The 21,150-nt window shown below is 40.0% G+C and overlaps 2 protein-coding genes and 1 long non-coding RNA gene across 3 annotated transcripts in view; 2 read left to right on the top strand and 1 right to left on the bottom strand.

The window, feature by feature from the left end:
• Positions 1-1,568: 1,568 nt before the first annotated feature.
• Positions 1,569-12,038, top strand: ice2 (interactor of little elongator complex ELL subunit 2). The gene is made up of 16 exons (XM_085167798.1): positions 1,569-1,721; positions 3,058-3,159; positions 3,256-3,607; positions 3,718-3,837; positions 3,940-4,074; positions 4,296-4,412; positions 4,751-4,910; positions 5,626-5,807; positions 5,899-6,679; positions 6,758-6,927; positions 7,008-7,137; positions 8,177-8,261; positions 8,463-8,513; positions 10,938-11,181; positions 11,711-11,772; positions 11,854-12,038. Exons 1-16 carry the CDS (start codon positions 1,708-1,710, stop codon positions 11,894-11,896), a joined length of 2,748 nt encoding a protein of 915 aa, XP_085023924.1. The 5' UTR covers positions 1,569-1,707; the 3' UTR covers positions 11,897-12,038.
• A 127-nt stretch (positions 12,039-12,165) lies between these two features.
• Positions 12,166-16,595, top strand: anxa2a (annexin A2a). Its single transcript, XM_085167808.1, has 13 exons — positions 12,166-12,336; positions 12,918-12,970; positions 13,252-13,345; positions 13,895-13,989; positions 14,098-14,211; positions 14,358-14,448; positions 14,638-14,717; positions 15,103-15,162; positions 15,343-15,436; positions 15,542-15,637; positions 15,782-15,840; positions 16,082-16,204; positions 16,307-16,595. The coding sequence occupies exons 2-13, from the start codon at positions 12,923-12,925 to the stop codon at positions 16,364-16,366; spliced, it is 1,014 nt and encodes a 337-aa protein (XP_085023934.1). The 5' UTR covers positions 12,166-12,336; positions 12,918-12,922; the 3' UTR covers positions 16,367-16,595.
• The window catches only part of LOC146515507 (uncharacterized), a 59,413-nt gene continuing 54,719 nt past the window's right edge, over positions 16,457-21,150 (bottom strand). The window contains exon 3 of the long non-coding RNA XR_014875248.1: positions 16,457-19,159. This is a non-coding gene — a long non-coding RNA (uncharacterized LOC146515507). The remainder of the gene's footprint in view (positions 19,160-21,150) is intronic.

The following is a 21,150-nucleotide window of genomic DNA, read 5'->3' as shown; positions in this document are numbered from 1 at the left end:
CTGGCTGTTTATCTGTCTCCTGTTGTCTGCTCTCTGTATTCAGCTCACGCTAGAAAAGTTAAACTGCACGTTCTGCCGTTATTTAATCAAAGTGACGAGCCTCACTCCACTAGAAACTTTTCTTAATGACTGAATTATGTGGACAATACCCAGATCCAAATAAATCTGTGGTGACTAAAAGAATGTAAGATCTGAAGCTTCTCCAGAAATCTGGATAATCATTTCACTTGTATTAATTATTTTATTGAATGACTCTTTATACATTTTTCATTAAATGTTTTCCATGTAATACATTTTAGATTTTGATTAAGCATTATTAACTGCAAAACTGTGGAATAATATCCAACATTTCAGATTGTTTTTCTATATGTGCTTACAGTCATGTGAACTCTATGCAGGCCTGTGCAAAGTTAAATGCACCCTTGTTGCTTCCATAGGAGTTTAGAGGCTCATCAAATGCACTTAATTAACTGAGCATCAGCAAATGTGATCACCTCTATAAAAGCAATGATGGCAGTTTTCTGAATATTTATGGCTTGTTTGGACGGGTGGCCAGAAGAAAGACTTTTCTCCATAAAAACAACACGACAGAATGCCTTAAGTTTGCAAAGCTGCATCTGAACAAACCACAAGACTTCTGGAACAAAGTCTTCTGGACAGACAAGATCAGAAAGGCTGTAAAAATAAATTAATCAAGGCATTGCAAATGGGACTTTAACGGAGCTTTGCCTGCAAATCAATGAACTGAAGCAATTTTGTAAAGAAGAGTGAGCAGAAATTCTTCAACAATGATATGAGACTGATAGTCATACAGAAAATGATTTCTTCAAGTTATTGCTGCTAAAGGTGGTTCCTCGGGCAACAAAATATCTATATGGACGCCAGAGTTCAATGGAAAAAGCAAGTCTCTTGATTTTAGAAAAGACCAATAGAAGGGTTTAAGTTTGTCAAATGTTAAATAGTGCTATTACTTTTGGTGTTTTTGATCTTAGTTTTTATACACCTCAGCAGAGTAGTGGAGCATGTAAGCTGCATTCAGGTTAATGCCTGAGACCGCTGTGGATATGAGCAAGAGATCCAGATAGGTCTCCCTATAATTATCTGTACTAGAGCTGGGACTCGTATCTCCAGATATAATAAGATTTTACAGACCCCAAGATAGCAACTAACAGCAGTCTCAGAAACCACGCAGAGACGGGGCTCAGGACTGGACAGCAAAGGTTCTTTGGACATTATTATTACATGAAGTGAATTACCTGCTTGCAGCAAAATTAGAATACAGCATGCTCTTTTCCCCTCACTTTGCTGAAAAAAGGTCTTCCTTAATTCAAAGTAAGGACAGTTATTTGTAAACAGACACCATGGAGATGTTTTAGGCTGTAGAGTTAGGCTGTTGGCGTGAACACACATTCAAGAGTATTTTTCTTTTTCATAGATGGGCAGGGAAACTGTTACCGAGCACTAAAGCAAAGCTGCAAAGAAATGTCATCTTATTTGTAACCAAATACACTCACACAAAAAAATAATAAAATCGATTGATTAATAGTTACCATCCGTTAGGGGGCAGTAATGCACACAGAGCGGTTAATGTCAGCAGAATTTTACCAAGACGAATACTGTCGCTCAACAAACGTGTGTTAGCCAGATAACACTAAAGTTAACAGTCAGTAGTGCAGTTTTTCCTGTGGACCGCTGTCACAGACCACCATGGAGCTGACATGGTACGTAGCATTCTCACTGCCACTGGTTTCTGTCCTTTGAATCCTTGTGGATATTATTTGTCAGCTTGAGCTAAGTACGCTCGCTACATCAAGTAAGGATTAGCACATGCTGGCTAACAGGAGTTGAGAGAGCTCACTTACGCTTTGTGTGGCGTTGACTTAACGTTATTTATATGGACTCAAATCCCATTTAGTGGCTACCTTAGGAGTAAAACCTTTACTGTTTAACTCCGACCAGGAGCCGAAACATGTGCTTACAAAACGAGGCTGCACCATGTTATTTATCCTTGGCTAGCTGTCTGTCAAGCTGCTTAAATAAGACGGGAAGTTAGAGAAAACTTAAGAAAATATTTACAACTGTTAGACACTTCTACAATTTTTTTTTAAATAAATCTAAATAAATGTTGTTTTACTAGTTAAAAAAATAATGTTGTTTCTATATTATTTCGTTTTTCTCGCTCATTTTTCCAGTATGATAATACCGTTAGCTAAACACTAAATTTGTATTGTTTGTACCTGACGTTACCACTTTAATATTTTTTTAAACGCTTTTTATTTATAATCAGTTCTGTTCACGAATTCATTATAACAACAAAACAACTTTTATATTTTGAAAGGGAAAACAGGAAGTTGCACCTGAGAACAGCTGCGCAACATTTCTCTCAGAGAAACACGTGTTTCACTTTGTTTACCCTCTGTTTGGCGGAAACGTTGATTTGATAATAATAAGACAACAAATATAAATTAGGATTATATTTGTGCAAAAAAATAGTGCATTAAAATATATTTTAATATTTCGTTTATTAAAGTAATCGAAAAATGAAATCAAATTGTGTGTATATATTACATTTTTTGGATATATTGTGATATTGCTATTATTATCACTGGGATTAAAAAAACATCCATAAGTTAAATATGAAGTTGGGGTGTTTTTTTTTTTGTCAAAACTTTGAGTCGGATACCTTAAAATTGCGGCACTAAAAAACCTTTAAGAAAATAACTTCAGAAGGTGTGTTTCCCCCCCCCCCCCTTCGTCAGTAAATTGTATTTATAAAATACTATACTTTTTTTAAAGTGAACATTGAATATTTATACTTTTGTTAATTATCTGTCAGGTGGCTTTTTTATTTCTTTTTTGTCTTACATAAACAAGTTTATCTAGCAATCAATATTTTGTAAAATTGCAGAGTAAAAGAGTAATTATATAATATATACAGGGCCCTACAACAGCAATATAAAAACACCAGTTAAATTCTAGAAACGTTTGGCACTTTGGAATGGTTTAATAACAACATAAGGTCTCTAACATCTTTTATTTTCTCTTTTTAAATTGAAGGGAAGACCACCCAGTTCCTGAAGGGCCTTTCTTTTCCAGAGATGTTTATGACAAATATTCCCTTGCACCTAATATCAGAGAACTGTGGGCCTTTCTCCGAGGGTATGTCATTAAATTAACAGTTAAAGTAAACTATAATTTCAAGTGCATTTACACTATCTGTTTATTCTACTCGTGTTTTCATTCTCCTTCTCCAAGTCCTGTAGAGAATGCCAAAGCCAAACAGGAGTGTGATGATGGGGCTGCAAAAGCCTCCCGCTCTCCTTCCACAGATGAAGCTGCAGAGTTTAAAGACAACAGTTGCATCAGCAGCCAAGCATCCTGCTGGGACAGCTGTGATAGTGAGGAGCTAAGTGCAGACAAAGCCGTTGAAAGAACAGGAGACTTTGAGGATACCAAAAAATCAGGAGCAGAGCAGAAGCAGATTAACAAAGATGCTCCCTTTCCCGAGCCCAGGCTCCCTTATCCCTGCCTGTCCAACATTTCTAGCAAACAACAGGAGACATTTCTTGGTTTTTTAATGAATAAGAAAACCAAGGATCCTCCAGAGGTATCAGCATTTGCATCTTAATGCTCTTAATGGGAGCTTAGTCCTGGTAGTTGTAATTCCATTACTTGGGGAAAAAAAGACCCTGATTTTTGTTTGTTTGTTTTTTCCAGGTCTTAAAGGCACGAGTGAACAATGAAGTGATGCACTTCAATAGCTACCTCCAAGATGTGGCTAGAATGTGTGCTGATGACTACAATTTCATATCACAAGGAGCTATGCAATATTCAGAGGTACTGATACTCCATCAGTTGCACCTCTCGTTAGCTTTATGTGGTTTAGTTCATAAGCGATGAAACACAAACCCTAATTGCTTTTTCTTTGTTGTTTTTAAGGAATTTTTAAGGAGCTGTTTGGAATGCATTAGGACGCTTCCCCAGTTCTACCAGATCCACGAGCTGACCAGTTTAACAGGAGGGACATTTGATCCAGGGCTGGCGCTGACCTTTGAAAAACAGTTGCTGAATATGGTAATGTACATCTGCAGCCGCTTTTCAGTCTCAGCAGTATCAGACTACAGCCTTATATAATTTAGTTGTTCAGAAATTAAAATGTCTTTTTTTTCCTTGTTTAAAGAAATTTAATCATCACTTTGATACCTTCTCAGCTTCGAGTGTTGAATTGCAGAATCAGTTTTTTTGCTGTTGATTAAGTTTCTCTATTACCATATTTCTTCCCTTTATTTCTCCAGGGCAGTGTGAATATTACAGACCACAAGATAGTGCCTGCTGATGCACAACTTGCATGGGATTATCAGAGTGTTTCATCAGAGAATCCTCCAGCTAAAAAGGCTAAGGACATGCATGCTGTAAGCAATTGTCTCACTTTTTGTAATTGCTCCATCAAAGTAAGCCACAGACACGTTTTACTGCTAGAATGAGATTCATGACCTCGGGTCTGTTGAAATTCTCTTTCGCCTCTTGCAGTTTTCACCAAAGACACCAGAGGGTGTTCATGTCTTGCTCAGCAAAATTAGACCTTATTGCATTTTTCTGAAAGATGCCAGGTCACACATGTTAATGTCAAACCCCGTTTAACTGTAGAAAGTTGTGTATCCACTTGTGTTTGTTTGACTGATACAGAAGATTTTTTTCATGTTCTGATAGTGGGATTTGTTGTGTTTTGTTTTTTCCCCTCCCTCTCCAGACTGTCAGTGGTGATGGGAATGCTGAGAAGCTCTGTGCTTGTTATGAGCCTCATGTTTGTTTGACTCAAGATGCCTTGGTCAGGCTGCTGGACAACCATGGCCCTGAATTTGTGGAGCAATGGGAACTGCCTGTTTGGGTGAAATTAAACCAAGGAAAAGGTACAGCACACATCACATGCTGTTGTAGTGGAAGTTAATTAGAGCCAGTTTAAGTTTTACTTCCAGCAGTTAAAAATGTGCTATCATGGTGAAGTGAGAAAAAAATATAGATTACCCTTTTTAAGCTTACTTAACAGGTTTTATAGGGATATAGGGCATATTATGACCTAACAAAAACATGCTGCAGAATTGAGCTTCATAGGATTACCAAAAAAGAAAATAGCAGAAGACATGTTCACATTTTTTAAAAGTGAGAAATAAATTATATGTTTATGAGACACAGAGTATCTAATACCTCATTGATGCTCACTGTTGTCACCTTCATGAAGTGTGGTGTGCAAAAGTGACGTCACAACTGCTGACACGCATCACTTTAGCGTCATTTTAGCTTGCTGTGCACCTTTTGTAGTTTTGTAGCCTTGTGCGCGTGCCAGTCTTTGCTTCCATTTCACTGAAATGTCAGTACAGGAGCTCACAAATTCGAAGAATCTGTAACAACATTGCTGTACCAGCTTGAAAAGATGACACTTCCTGGCAAAAACTGGCAAAAATGTCTTTGCTGCCTGCAACAAGACTGTGAGGACATCACAGTTGGTGCACAGCACAGCCAATGTGGTGACCATAAACTAGGCATTAGGTAGCTATTGTGTGTATTGATGTTATATGGCCTGACGGTGGTACTGTTTCACATGGCCCTTTTTATTCTTATTCACAGTCGGTAATCAGAAGAAGACTGTGTATATAGACTCGCCGCTCCTGAAGACTGAAATGACAGTGAGAGAAAGGAGTCACATCTATCACGAAGAGAGTTTGAAGCGGTCCATCAAGAAGAATGGAAGTAAAAATGTGTTCCATTTGATGACAGAGCTTCCTGTAAATAAGCAGAACTTTTCACAGGTATGTTTATGTGTAAATTAACTGTGGTAGTGGTGGTGTTATCTGGTCTTATTTCATTAGAGCAATTCTTCTTCTTCTTTTTCTGAATTAGGAAATTTCCCCGAGAAGCGTAGTTTCTCTGGAAAACAGTGGTCTGGATTTTGAGGTGGATCTCACCGACCTGGAGACATTTGGAGAGACGTCAAAGTGTAAGAAGATCCCAGATGAACAGGATGGATATATTAAAAGTAAAAAAGATAGAGGTTCCCCACTTTCGAAAAAGATTAAAACGTTCAGTGAAGAGATGAGCAGCTCCTCAATAAAAACTAACGACTCTGTGTCAGAGCCAGCTCAGCAGGTTTTGAGTGAGCACATTCAACCGGGGACTGAACAAGCAAGACAAGACCCTGCCCTGCAGAGTGATGAAGACCAAGCTTTTACTGGAGACTCGGATGATGAGAAACTGGTCATTGATGACTTGATGTCTCCAGTGAACACTGTCCCAAAACAAAGTAAACCTCAAACTGTAACGTGCTCTGCACACCCGCCAGTTGTTCCTGCTTCTGAGTCCACTCCTGACAGTTCAGAGATGTCTTCCCCTCAAAGAGTTACAAGGGCCAGACGGCAAGCCAAAAGAGCAAAGGACTCTGGGGACCAGCTAGGTGAGATCCTGCGCATGCAGACAGCCATGTTCAAGTCTGCCAACGAGATGGCCAAATGCTCTGCTAAGTCGCCCACCCGATGTGCAGGGCCATCAGTTCACTCTCATCCAACATCGCTGGTTAAACCGTGTGTGTCTTCATTTTTGGAGAGAAACCAGAGCAAGGATGGCGAAACCTGTGTGGTTCCCCCCAAGTCTTCATCCCTCAGTGCTGACACCAAAGAATATAAAAGTTAGTGTTGATTGATTTTCAATATGGTGGTTTATGCAATGCTTCATTGACTCTCTGCTCCTTTATTGACCCCCTCAGAGCTTCTTTCACAAGACCTGCAGGCTACAACAGAAGATGAGCAAGATTACGAGGCTCCTGTTGAGGGCAACCTGTTTTATAAACTCTACAGTCTGCAAGACTTGTTACTCATGGTGCGCAGCTCTGTCTCTCTGACCCACACGAGAAAAGTGGGCAGCAGGAAAAACCAGGTATAAACATTCATTCTGTATATGCACAATCCTCAGAATGAGATTTGTTTTTAATATTGACGTTTGATCTGTCCCAATAGCATACACCAGTGCATGTCTTGCCTAAGCTGGAGTACCAGTTGTGTTATGGTGTTGAGTGGCTAACCAGGAGTGAGGTATGCAACTTGTGGACAGAGACTTTGCTTCACTCCAGCACAGTATCTTACATAGGTAACGTTTTTATCCTTGTTACTTTCAAACTTGTTGCTTTGAGATACTATTAAAATGATGATGGTTATGTTCCACACATGGTGCTAAATTGAGCTAAAGGAGGGACCCTTTGGCTTTCCTTTTTTTAACTTCGTTGCCAAAGAAATAGCCAATGTATCATTTAGACAGCTTAAAACAGGCCACAATACAATCAGTGGGGCAGATCCTTCCACAAACCAGAGAAATAGTCTTCAGATGACTCATCGTCCTCCTCTGACTGTGTAATGGTTAGGTTTACTTAGTTGCCATAGCTACAGCCACATGTGATCATGTGTTATTACAGTGAAGGCAGTGTGCAAAGCTAAGCTAAGTGTTGTTTTGGGCTTTAGTTGCATTGTCAGCGTCTCCGTATTGCTTATCTTTGACTCAAGATTCGGGGAAAGACTCCACCTTTTGTCTGTGCTAGGTTCACTGAACTGACTCATGTAATCTTGACATGCATGTACTGTGTTCCTTTTGCCTATTGGATTAATTAAACACCTTTATAGTTCACAAAAGGTACACACATTGGTACATTCAAGAGAATGGCTAACAAGCCTGTGTGGCAAAATAATGTCTGGTTTTGCCACTAGTGGTAAGAAAATAAATAATAAATAATAAATAATATCCCATAGCTATTGAAATTATATGATGCTAATAGACTTCCTTACTTTCCTTCTTTGTGGTTTATCATGTGGTTTGTCATGGGGCATTCTGCTATTGTGTATTTATGGCTGCTGTTGTCAGCTCTAAAACACTCTGCAAATGAAGGAAGACACTGTTGAAATATGCAGGCCTTCCCAGCTGGAGTGGGAGGCAGGGAAGAATCAAGATGAGAGGGGGCCAACGAGCATTTCTTAACACCCACTCAAGCTGGTTAACAATGCTGGCAAATTACCACAGACTAATTACTTTGTGAGCACCAGACATAGCACGGATGATGAAGTGAAGCTCTTGATGTGCACACTAGCTCTTGTTGTTCTCTCAGTTTGTCTTTCACCCTGTCTCCATGACTCTGTAGCGCACATCAATGCACACACATCAAAAGTAGCTCTGCTGCAAAAGCTGCCTGATGACTGGAAGCAGAACGTCTCCTGTGGGTTCAAGTGAGTGTTGTTTCAACAAATGTGTGTCGATAAAAAGGATTAAGCTAATCATCTCAGAATGATTGTGTTACTTAAGATTTCGAGTTTGTCTTCTTGAGTTTCAGTCAGAGTGTTGATAATCCAGGACTTTTCATCACCTCTGAATTTGTTAGATGCCAAGTAAAGCAGATAGACTGAAACTTACTGATGTCTCTTTTCCAGGCTTTCTAAGTCATTAAATATACTCCACCACCTACTGAAAAAACTTACTGGGTAAGTTGTTGCTGACACAAATTATATTATTACTATTTTTGTTTGTATATTGTTGCCATTAAGATCCTCCACCCAAATTTTATTTGATAATTGTAAGTGTGTGCACAGATTTATTAAAATGTACAAACATACATGCAGATACATTATATAAAGCAAAAACAGAGTTTATACAATTCTATCACACTTGAAAGTCAATATTTGGTGTGACCGCCTTTATAATTCAATACAACCTGGATGAACACTTAGGCAAACTTTCTTTTCATTTCTTTAAGCAGTCTCCAGGAATCGTCCTCCAGGCTTCTTGAAGGACATTCAAAGCTCTTCTTTGAATGTCGGCTGTCTTTTGTTTTATTCTCTGTTAACATGATCTCACATCTTCAGTAATGTTGAGGCCCGGCTTCTGGGGAGGCCAATCCATGACTGATAGTGTTCCATGGTGTGTTTTTCCTCTCCAGTTAAGCTTTTACTGCAATGACGGTGTGTTTAAGGTAATTTTCATGCTGGAAAAGGAAGCCAGTATTCAATCAGACTCTTTCCAGATGGTATTATATGGTGGATGTAAAATCTGACAGCTCTTTTCTATCTTTTGTTAATCTTTAACACTACTGGCTTAAATGTAGCCTTACACCATGACTGAGCCACCATGCTTTAGAGCAGACGTTCCCAAAGTGTGGGGCCCGCCCCCTAGGGGGGGCGCAGAGCCATTGCAGGGGGGGCACAGCATGAAAAGGGAAAAAAACAAAAAAAAACAAGGCTTGGACACTGCTAGCACGGGGCGCCCACACAAACGCAAAGCAGGAGATGAAGCATAGCTGAATATGTTTCCAAACCAACTTCATTCTAAGCCAAAGACTAGAAAATATGGTGAAGCACATCTTCCCTTTGGTTTTACCTGCACAAGTGCCGAGGTAGGTCTCCCTGCAGGATTGGTTTTCCCTTCGTCGGGAGCAGCGCTGGGCTGTTTAAATCACGGACAAACAGTATCCCACATTCTTGATTTGTAGTTCACAAACACTTGTTGTAATGACTAACTACTCCTGACATTTTGGAGATGCTAGCTCTTTATACAGTAAAGTTACAGTGGGATACAAATAATATCAGGCTGATCCTGCCACAATTTGTTCCCCTGGTTCAAATCACGGACAAACAGCATCCAACAGTTGTTTATGTTTTTGAACCCATTTTGCAGAGGGATTTTTTTGAAAAATGTATTGATAGCAATGTTGAATATTATTACACAGAAAAAAAAACAACTACATGTAAAATAATTACACCGCGAAGCCTCTGCCTTTCTAAATGGAGGGACAGTAACTGTGTGTATATGTAAGCGTGTAAAACCTGCAGATAGTCAGATTAACAGTATTTCGTCTCTATCATTCTGCAATTCATCTCATGTAAACAATAACGTGGCGCACAGCGTGACGTGAAAAAAGGCACATACCTCTGTATTCCTCGTCCACACGTAAACGCAAAAAAGGAGTTTTAAAAAATCTCCGTTCTCGGTGATTCGAAACGCCGTTTATGTGTGGACGAAACAGCTGCGTTTTCAAAAATACCGTGTAGGTGTGGACGTAGCGTAAAAGACTTTATTAGTTTATTTTCTTACTACCTGTAATTTATTGCAGATTACTTGTATTTGCTTAATTGTTTACTAAATGTTTGAGGTGTGAAATAAACCGCAATGGAGCAAAATATGGGTGTGTGTGGTTGGAGGATGTGTTCTTGCGAGGGGGGGCGCAAACATTTTTCTTGTAAAACAAGGGGGGCCCAGCAAAAAAAGTTTGGGAACCACTGCTTTAGAGCAATAAGACACCCCCACCCCCCACCCCATCCCAGTCTTCATCCCTCAGTACTGACACTAAAGAACACAAAAGTTGGTGTCGATTGATTTTCAATATGTTGGTTTAATTTCTGTATGACTTGATTAACATAACAGTGCGTCATTGACTCCCTGCTCCTTTATTGACCTGCAGGCTACAACAGAAGATGAGCAAGATTACGAAGATCCTGTTGAGGGCAACCTGTTTTATAAACTCTGTAGTGTTTGTTTAAATGTTGATGAATTGAATGTAAAGTCTATACCCCAAGGAGGTTTTTTTTTTCCTTTTTTCTTCAAACTTGCTCATCAGCTTCAAGTTATCAGAAAGTTGGCTATTGATTCTTAAAACTTTGTTTAAGCCGATGAAATGTTCACACTGTTCGCTCTGGCTGCCTCGGGCTAAAACTGTGACGCAAGTCTGCCTTCATGTTTGCGCTGGAGAATTACTCAATCAGAGAATTACTCAATGACACTCAGTACATGTGTCAACTTCTTTGTCAGCGCTTCATTCTTCATCATTTCTTCCAAGAATGGAGAAATCATTGCAGTGCAACAACATGTTTCTGTGAGTGACACAGTCTCAAGGACTTTGTTTGCTTTTGTAGGTTAGAGGAGGGACGATACCTGATTGCACATAAATCGGGGGAACCGTTTGTGACCATCCTCAAAGCGGCACATGGAAAAGGGAATCGGGGGGGATACGACCTGCATCAGGCCCACAGCTCTGTTCCACAACCCCCGGCCTTTGGCTTTGTGCCTTGGATACCTGTTGATCCAGCTGTAGTGCTGCCCTTCCACCAGCAACATGGAAGGGTCCCCTGCACCTTTCCACCAACACCCATTGTGAAGGTTTGTATTCATGTTTTCGCTACAGTTACCCTGTTAATTCAAAACATTATAGGGAAAAAAATCTCCACAACAACAGACACGTGGCCCAGGTTAATAAAGAGCGACAAGAGGAAAGGTTGCTATGTTTATATTAATATCTAGGAGTCCCCACCCCCACTCCAGAGAATTTGTAAAAGCAAAAATACCTTAAGTTCTTTTTTAACAAGTTAAACCAGAATCTACTGCATATTTGTTAGTGGTAGCCTAAAACTAACACCATCACCCCAAGGAGAATTTATAAAAGCAAAAATAACTCTTCTAACAAGTTGAACCAGAAGCTGCCTCATATTTGTTAATGGCAAAGTCTAAAACTAACAGCAGGGACAAATACTGAGAAGAGTTATTGGCTTTTCTGGTTTAGATTCTGAGACATTCATTGGAGGTCTGTCTGAAATTTAACATAGCAAATAGCTGAACGGCAGCAACTTTGAGCACTCAGTCCTTCTGAAAATGACAAATAAACATATTGTCTTATTGTCCATCCTACCAGAAAACCAATGGAAGCAACAAGAAGACGCGCAAGCAGAAGAAACGTACAGCCAAGCGTAACACGTATGTGAAAAAGCTAATTCAAAAGTCGTTTTAAGATCCCTTTGTTAATGTATTGTCATATAACTTCATGATTTGCATTAGGAGAGCTGGAGGAGGAGCTGCACATGCATGTCTAAAGAAATAAAAGCAAAGTCCTTAAAGTATAAATGTGGATCCTGATGCACTTTTATTCTATATAACATGTAATTTTGTTCAAAGGTATGTTTGTATATATTTTGTTTACTTTTTGTGTGAAAAAGAGTTAATAAACTGAAACTGATTTATAACGTTCGGATGTTTTTGACTGTGGGAAGTTGGGATCAGACACACCTAGGATTTCTCCTCACGGCACAAGGCTTCAGTCATTTTGAATAGTGTGTGGGAAAACTTAGCTCTAAAACTCTGAGCTGCTGACTCGTAGCAGATTAGGGTGGAGTCATGAGTCCACAGAAAGGGGGAGGGAATCAGTCAGGGGAAGTGAAGTGGCAAGTCTTTTCATATCTCTGAAAAGTTGAGCCTCCACACCCAATCCATTTAAACATCACCAGGACAAATCTGTGCATCATCTCAGCTTTTACAGCTCAGGTAAGTGTGCTGGAATTTTGTCAACTGTTTGTTAATAGAATAAAAGGAAGTACGGTTCAGTTTACACTGCATAAAGCTTCAAGGAGTTTTTAAGGAAGCATTTTGCATTCACGAATCATGACCTATGACTTGCATTTTCACAGTTTGTATAAAAGAGTCTCATTTCTGTTTAAGTTTCAGTTAAGTTTTAGTTCTTCAGGTTCTTAAAGCAGTTTTTTTCCCGCTTGTCCACGTGTGAAAGAACTCAGTTGCCTTACAACATCGAAGTGCAGCAGCACATTTTCCAGGGCGTGTCACTTCGGTGTTTCTAATGCGTCTGAAATCTTTTACTAGAAACTCCTCTGAATGTGGCAGAGCAGTCAAAAAGAAATAACCATTCGTAAAAGGAATAAATTCCCCTGCAGTGACTCGGCTTTGTAAAAAGCAACAACTTTATTTAACTTCTCTGCCTTTGTTAGGAAGACCTTGCTTTACCTTCTTAAATGATTCCATCTCCAGTCAAAATAAACATGGTCTTGTGCAAGTCAGTGATAGGATTATAGCGAGATTTGATTATGAGATATTTTTTTTCCCCACAACAGTGAAAATGGCTATGGTATCAGAGTTTCTGGGACAGCTGTCTCTCAACATTGGGGTAAAGTTCTGCTTTCTTTTTTTCTTCTTTATCATGGCAACTCTTTTATCATTTATTTGTTACATGCATATTTAATGTTTAACTTCTCCACTGGCAGCCTGCCACATTTAGCTTTAAGGGTGAGCTTTGTTTCAGTCACATACTAAAAGACGTTCTCTGGGAAACTGACATTAGCTCAACTCGTGCACTCAACCTGACCTTTTGTGTGCCACCAGTTCCCTAATGGAGGTTAAGAGGTTAACAACAAAACAGTTATTTTACTTCTTGCTTTGACTTCTCAGGGTCAGGATCCTTTGTTCCCCACTGTGGTACCTGCTCCTGACTTTGACCCTGATAAAGATGCTGCCAGGATAGAGACTGCCATCAAAACCAAAGGCAAGATCTCTCTCTCCAAAAAAAAAAAAAAAAAAGGGAAAAAGAAATGGTGCTTGGTTCTGCAAATTCTTGCAACAGATGAGTAACTGGTATTTGTGAGTCAGCCTCGTGGCTTAAAACGTTTGGACCACATTGGGAACACCTCCATGTCCACGCCCCAGTGCTGGCAGAGCTGTGTTCTGGCAGAGCTGTGTTCTGGCTGCTGACTGAGAGCTACTGGCACTCCTAACAGCCCACCATCGTGCTGTGGTGAAGAATGTGTTCAGAGTGGAAAAATGTTTTTCTGCAAATAAGAATAGGAGGAAATTACACCTCATTCCCATGTTGCGTTTAAACCTTTACTCAGACACGATATTTGTGTATATCCATCCCCTCTTCTTCTTTTAAAAGGTTGTTGTAGGGATTTACTGATTGTGTCTTTCTTTTGTCATCATAACCTACTCAGATTTCCTAGTATTGTTAAAAAATTCATTCATTCCAGTACTAATATATTTTAGTAAAGTAGTGCTGCATTTGTGTAATTAATGTGTTCAAATCATGTATAATCAGGTGTGGATGAGCAGACCATCATTGATGTCCTAACAAAGCGGACGTACGCCCAAAGGAGAGAGATTGCTTTTGCGTATGAAAGGAGGGCAAAGAAGGTACAGCAGGCCTAAACTCCTTCATGGCTTTAAAGCGCCATTCTTTGTCTTTTCAGCAATATGCCAGACATTAAGCATGATCGGGTAATGCTGTTATAATTTATATAGGACATGATCTCAGCCCTGAAGGGTGCTTTGTCTGGCTCACTGGAAACTGTAATCCTTGGACTGATGAAGAGCACGGCGCAGTTTGATGCCTCAGAGATCAAGGAATCCATCAAGGTAAAGTGTGGTTTGTTTGTTTTTTCTTTCTCTCAGGGAGATTTTGTGGAAATACAACACCGCCCTCTGCTGGAAACAAAAAGCCATTAGTCTTGTGTCTTCAGATGGCTTTCAGGTGTGATCGTTTAAAATTCTCCTTTTTTCAGGGCTTAGGAACTGATGAAGAAACACTGATTGAGATTTTGTGCTCACGTAGTAATGACGAGCTGGTAGAAATCAAGAAGGTCTACAAGGAATGTAAGTACGCTTTGAAATCCTGTTTAAAGTTTAGATTACAGTTGAGGTTACGTGCTTTTCATTTACTATGCATTGTACTTGTTGTATTACATATCATATCATGTCTTAATCAGTCATAAATCAAGTTATGTGACTACTCTGGTTTCAAGAGATGGCTAAATCCCCGACGTGAAAATATAATTTTTATAGTGTTCAAAAAGGAACTGGAAAAAGATGTGGCTGGAGATACTTCTGGAAACTTCGCTAAGTTACTATTGGCTCTTGTGCAGGTGAGACGTAGCTGCATTGTTCCTTAAGATTTACATACATATAGGTGACAAATTAAAAGAAAATACTAGTGGCAGTGTTATTCTGTGGGGAACATTGTCCGGGCTTGTTGTCCCCTTGAAAAGAACGGTCACTGCAAATCAATGATTTGTAGTTTGTAGATGATTAGTAGTGTCAGCTGCCAGACATCAACAAAGTTGAACACCTGAGATTTTTAAAACACAGTGTGGATGTATAAGTGTACATATTCCATTATACAGTACATCCAAACACTCGTCCACACATAATTACATCCATGCAGGTATTTGGTGCCAAATATAACCTGTAAAAATGACTTTTCAGCAGTTGCTTGTGAAAATGACCTGAATGTTGTTTATTTTGCCGCAGACCAAGAGAGCTGAACCGTCCTCTGTTACAGACTATGAAAAGATTGATGAAGATGCCAGAGTAAGTTGTTTGCCTTTGAATTAAACAGATTTTTGTTTGGGTCTTATATCCCTGTCATGTATAGAATAATAGAATAATTAATATAGAATAATTAGAAATTTTTTCATTGTCCATGAATGGCTCTTTTCTGTGCCACAAGCTAAATTCTGGCACTGTTTAAGGATATTTGCTCATGCCTAGGCTCTCTATGATGCTGGAATAAAAATTAAAGGGACTGATGTGGCGACCTGGATCTCCATTATGTCTGAGAGAAGTGTACCCCACCTCCAAAAAGGTGCCCCATCCTTTTTACAAATAGCACTATTAATACATGTGGATTTGTGATCCTCTGTTGCAAGTTGTGAAATGGACCCATTACACCATTTCTTCTGTGTCTTAGTATTTCAGAAGTACAAGAGTTACAGCCCCTACGACATGCAGGAGAGCATTGTGAAGGAAGTTAAAGGAGACTTGCAAAGATCCTTCCTGGTGCTAGGTACACTTTAGCAGTGCATTTAGATTATGAATGAATGACAATTCCCCAGTTTTGGTTTAAGAATTCCTTCCAAAGTGATAAGAAACATATCTTCAGAATGTAAGATGTACTTCTTTTAATATTTGTTCTTTTTATTTGTTCCAGTTCAGTGCTTTGAAAACAAACAGCTGTACTTTGCCAAAAGACTCAATGAAGCCATGAAGGTACTCGCACTACTGTTCTTTTCCTTTTTCTTGAGATGTGGCTATTTTGAGGGCTAGACTGTTTTTTTTTTTAATCCAGCAGATGTAAGAAATACATCTGCTTGTGAAAGTGTAATTTAGCTGCAGGAACACAGAGAATCCAAAGTTGACAAAAGTTATCTTACAACAGTGTTGCATCAGCTGCTGCAGTTAAGTTTGGAGCGTGTGCAACTTAAGTGCTGACTTGTGCTCGTTTCCTCAGAGTAAAGGGGCCAAAGAGAAGATGGTGACCAGAATTATTGTGTCACGCTGTGAGGTGGACCTGAGAAAAATCTGCTCTGAATACAAGTCCTGCTGTGGGCAATCTCTGCAACAGACTATTATGGCAAGTGAATTTTCTAACCTGCCTCTGGTCTATGAGTGATTTACAGTAAAGCTTGTTCTGTCATGCAGCATGTCTGACTTGCTGTTTCTGTTCCTTCTCCAGGAACATACCAAGGGAGACTACCAGAAGGTACTGCTTGGCCTCTGTGGACCAGGGCAATAAAAAGAGTCATCAGATGCAAAAGAGCCTCTTTATCCATAACTGGAAAGCTGCGCTTTGAATATCAGCTGGAGCCCACCTAAGCTCATCTCATGTTTTCTGGATATGCATTTGAATGCAACATTTAAGGAGAGATTTTTTTTTGTCTTTTTTTTTTGTATTTCATACATGAAGAGTCTGTGTCACAGTTTGTTTGTTAAACCAAAACGGAAATAAAGTTGCCTTGTTTGAACATTGCTCATTTTTTTTGCCTCAGTGTTGCTTTATGTGGATGTTTACATGAATCGCCACCAGAGGGCGATATATGTAAACGGTAAAAGCAGCTGCAGAAAGCTCTGCCCCTCTGTCTTGGGGCCTTACATTGCGTATATCTGCTGAAGGAATGCAGATATGTTTAAAAAAAAAAAAGATATATGACAAAATATTTTTTTAACAGCAACCTTTTTACCCACCATTATTATCCTTATTCTTAATTATTGGGCATTTTATAAATATGTGAAAGGAAATGAAAATGACAAAAAACATTTTGTCTGCACAAGAAATGAAAATACATTTCCGAGCTTTGAATATAAAAAAAATACTGCATACATTTTCTTCCAATTCAGACATTCGATGGCAAACCTCATTTGCAAACATAAAGATTCACGACCATAAAAACATTAATGTACAGTGTGAGCAGTGCTGCGTGTTTTCAGATAAAGAATTACAAGAAACAAGCTTCGGTTTCCACTATGAGATTCCATCAAGATGATTTAATCATTAGTGTGTTTTTCTGTGTTTGTTTGGTGCTAATATTTTAATTGAAAATGTTAATTTTACCTCCGGCCAAGATGATTTGCATACCACTAAACAAGTGTCTATACAACGTGTTTCTGCTGTTTAGTTTGTGGTCTCTCAGGATGAAATAACCACCACAGTGTTGTCAAGGCATTTCTACTGAAGTATAAGGAAAAAAAAATAGCCCCAAAAGGCAAGTTCAGTGCTGCTGAGCACAGTGATGAGGAAAGGATCGGAAGGAAAGTGCAATAATCTTGCGAAAATAAAGCGGCGTGCTGTGGCTCAAATATGATAGAAGCCCATCTATTACTGTGGGAGAAACCGCCTGATAAAATAATGCTTCTGTCAAATATTTTCAGTGGTTGAATGGCTGAGAAGAGAAACGGCTTCAAATTTTAACAAGGCGTCAGATTTATGGTCATTTTGTAATAATATTGATGAGAACATTAGCCCTTTGTGATGGTTTGTGTTTATGAGCAATAAAAAAATAAAATATAGCGTAAAGTAAGATAAAACAGTATTTTGCAAAGGAGTGAGTGAGATTTATGCACGCATACAGTGACAGATTAATCTCTGCATCATAAAGGGAAAAGTACCACCATATTTTTCACTTTTTTTATATGGATGTACAACATGCTGTTCTGTTCAAGGCCAGCCCGTTGGGACCTCCAGCAAACCCAAGGGGAACTCTCTTCTCAATTGAAACGATGCAATTTACTGTCCCAAACACTGGCACTTCATCATTCAGGGGACTTTAACCCCATGAATGTCAAACAGAGCATGCTGGGAAGGAGATGGAATACCTCACATTACCATAACAACTAGAGCCAAATGACAAGCACTCTGAAGTCTAAAAGGTGAAGAATAATACCATATAATCACCTAATAACATCTGAATAGCAGAAGAGAGTTTGGGATACTTTATATTTAGGAAAAAGCTGTGTGAGGAGGGTTATTTTTGTCAGTTGGATCCTGATATGGATCCTGTCAGGCACCTGTATCTCAGTGTCTTTAAAGGTCACACAAAAATCCTTTTCCTCTTCTCCTTTCAAACACTTTTGTTAGTTTGATCGAATATGTGGAAAAAGCCCTGCACCCGCCCATCCGCCCCACACCCCCACCTGAGAGAAAAGGCCCGGGCAATCGCTTTAGGCATCCAGCGGCATTAAAGTTTCACAGTACAGCTGTATAGCTGCTGCTGCTGCCCCGCCAGACATACCAACTGCACACCGGGAAGGTATTAGTTTGTGCTTTTTATTAATTAATTGCATTAAACAGAACTTCCAGTGTAAGGGACCGACAGCTTCTTCACGCTTGCCTTCACTCCTCTCTCCTTGACACATCTGAACCTGGCTTAGTATTTTTGTGCAGAGCACCAAAGGGTGTTTAATTATAGAGTAGGGGGCCACCAGGGTTTGATTTTAATTGTGTGCATCTGTGTGTGTTTGCGTGTGTCTGCACGTTTGCCTGCAGCTCTATAGGTCGCGGGCATACTTTAAATCAGAACTCCTACAGGCTAAGCTGGAAGACCGGGCTCCCTCAACACATCCACAGAGCCGTGAGAGCCCGAGTTTGATTAATATTTTCGTAATTATCATTATTTAATTCAGCAAAACCACAGCTTCTTCAGTGAAAGCGCGGCCTTTGTCTCTGTGATGCTGAATATCCTGGCTCATTAAGGGCACGCAGAGATCCTGTATATGGTAAATAAGAGGCTGTGTCTCATGCTGCTGCCCCAGGGAGAGTTGGCACCACTCTGAAGGACATCTCCTTCTAAAGAATGGCGCTCTGCTGATGTTTCTCGGCTCAGACCGTAGAGCTGGATCCCCTGCCTCTGGCATCGTCAGGCCCGCTTCCTTTTATGAGGCTCAAACTGAGACAACAGCACAGGCAGATGAGCGCTGTGCACTCGTCATGCCATCAGGCTGCTTCCTTTGTACAGTCGACTGGTGATTGAAACAACATAAGAGAGCAGAATAAGGCCTGTCTCCTCTCGGGTTTTGGCTCCAGTCAGACCATCTACAGACACGAAAGACATATGGAGAAGTTTATAAAAGAGCTTTGTGTACATGCACTGCATTTTATGTCTTTGAAGAGTTCAGCTTCTGTCATTTTGAGAAGCCAAAAAATAATCTTAATAAGGTTAAACTTGAAGCAAACTGGGATGCTGCTGCTTCAGTTCAACATGTTTGATACAGTAACTACTTGTAAAGTAAAAAAAACAACATTTCTTTCTTAATAATTACGTCTTGTATCAATTATGTGTGGTACAAGTCACAATCTAGTTTGTTAAAAAGCTCGCCCCGAGGGATAACTGGTATTTCACATACTGCAGTTTATTAGATCAGCAGTGTTTGATGCTCAGAGCTGGACTGTATGCAGTTTTCTCTTTGCTTGAAGCTTTCTCTCTGTTGCTATGTGCTGAAAGGATCAAAATACCCGGTGGCTGGTTAACCTGCATGCTATATATTCAAACCCTCGCGTCCCAGGTTGGCCCAAGGAGACGTCCGTCATTCCTCTGCCTGTCCTGCCACTCCCTGGTCTGCCAAGAACGCAGCAAGAAGAGCGCTCTTGCCTAGAGTGTTGTTAACCGCCTGATTTGATCACCTCTCTGACAAAAATAACGCACGCGCAAGCTCCTGTTTTATATCGTACAATTGAGCAAGATCCGTGGAAAAATACTCCTTGTACGGTTTAATCATTTGATGAGGCTGGGTGGCCTCAAGCCAGATGCACTAATGATAATTTTCTGTGAAGTGGTTGTAATAGTCTGGCCCCGGCTTCAGTATCTCTTCCGTTGTTTGCACATGCCACTGGATCAGTTTGTGTGTACTTTGCAGCAATGATAATAATATACAAAGAACTGCAAGGAGGAGGACAGTCTTTATCAGGGTGGCATATTAATGTTTATTTACACCGTGGCTAATAAGATGTGTGCTTCCGCAGTTAGGTGAGACAGAATGATGGTGGGTAATTAAACTGCTTTGCTTTAGATTCATCCATTATCCATACTCAAGCTTGCATACATAATGTAATAATGTTAAATAAGGCCTGTTGCGGCGGTGGGCGAGGTGACCATTCTGAGGTGTTTTCATCCCGCGAGCGTGGCGTAAATCAATACGGCGTGTCACCGCAGTCAAAATGTATAAAGATCCGTGTGATAAATTTTCAGAATTGTCAAATATCTATTCAGCGGCGAGTGAGATACGACCCTTTACATAATGCGGTTTTGCAAGAGCACAAACACACTGACGAGACTCGTTTGTGTTTCAGCGTTTGGCTTTCAACTTTCTAACCTGCTGGAGGTTTGAGACTGACCGAGGGGGTCTCTAATCCATATTGTCATGATGCTTAATCCCATCTGCTGAAGGCGAGTCCCGTCTTTAATGTCCTTGTCAGACTGGCCGCTGGACCCCAAGCACACTTACGCACACACATGCGCGCATACACAAACACAGGCTCACCTTCATGCAAGAGATTGAAATCAGCTAGGCAGACACTCAAGCATGAACCAAATGTCAGCGACAAGCCACAGGGAGAGAAGAGGGGCCCATGTTAATTATTACAGAGAGAAATCATACAGTTTCACCTGCAAGACATGCTATCCAGGATATCTGTGGATCATGAAGTCATTTTCTCTTTTTTCCCCCTGTGGTGATACTAAGAGGAGACTCAATCTCAATGAGTAGGTCTTTAAAAAGGAGTGATTAACTCTGTGATGGATGTGCCCCCCCCCCAAAAAAAAATAAAAAAAAATAAATCTTTTGCTTATCACATTATGAAACTGTGTTGTGTGTACTTCTCTAAAGCGAATAATAATGATATACAGAAAGGTGAGCAAGTTGGTGAAACCTGCAGAGTTCTTTTGTTCATCAAAATGTCACGGATTTACAGATATTGTTTGAAGCCAGACTGTGAAGCTCTGCCCTTCTGACAGGAGAAATGCAAAGTTTTAGAAAGGTGTCTACAAATTTCTTCCCTCTGCAGCAGCTCTGCTCTCTCATTTGATT

Source organism: Neolamprologus multifasciatus, chromosome 7 (genome assembly GCF_963576455.1).
Source record: "Neolamprologus multifasciatus chromosome 7, fNeoMul1.2, whole genome shotgun sequence".
Taxonomy (NCBI): domain Eukaryota; kingdom Metazoa; phylum Chordata; class Actinopteri; order Cichliformes; family Cichlidae; genus Neolamprologus; species Neolamprologus multifasciatus.
Note: the sequence above shows the minus strand (reverse complement) of the source record. Positions and strands in the feature narration are given on the sequence as shown.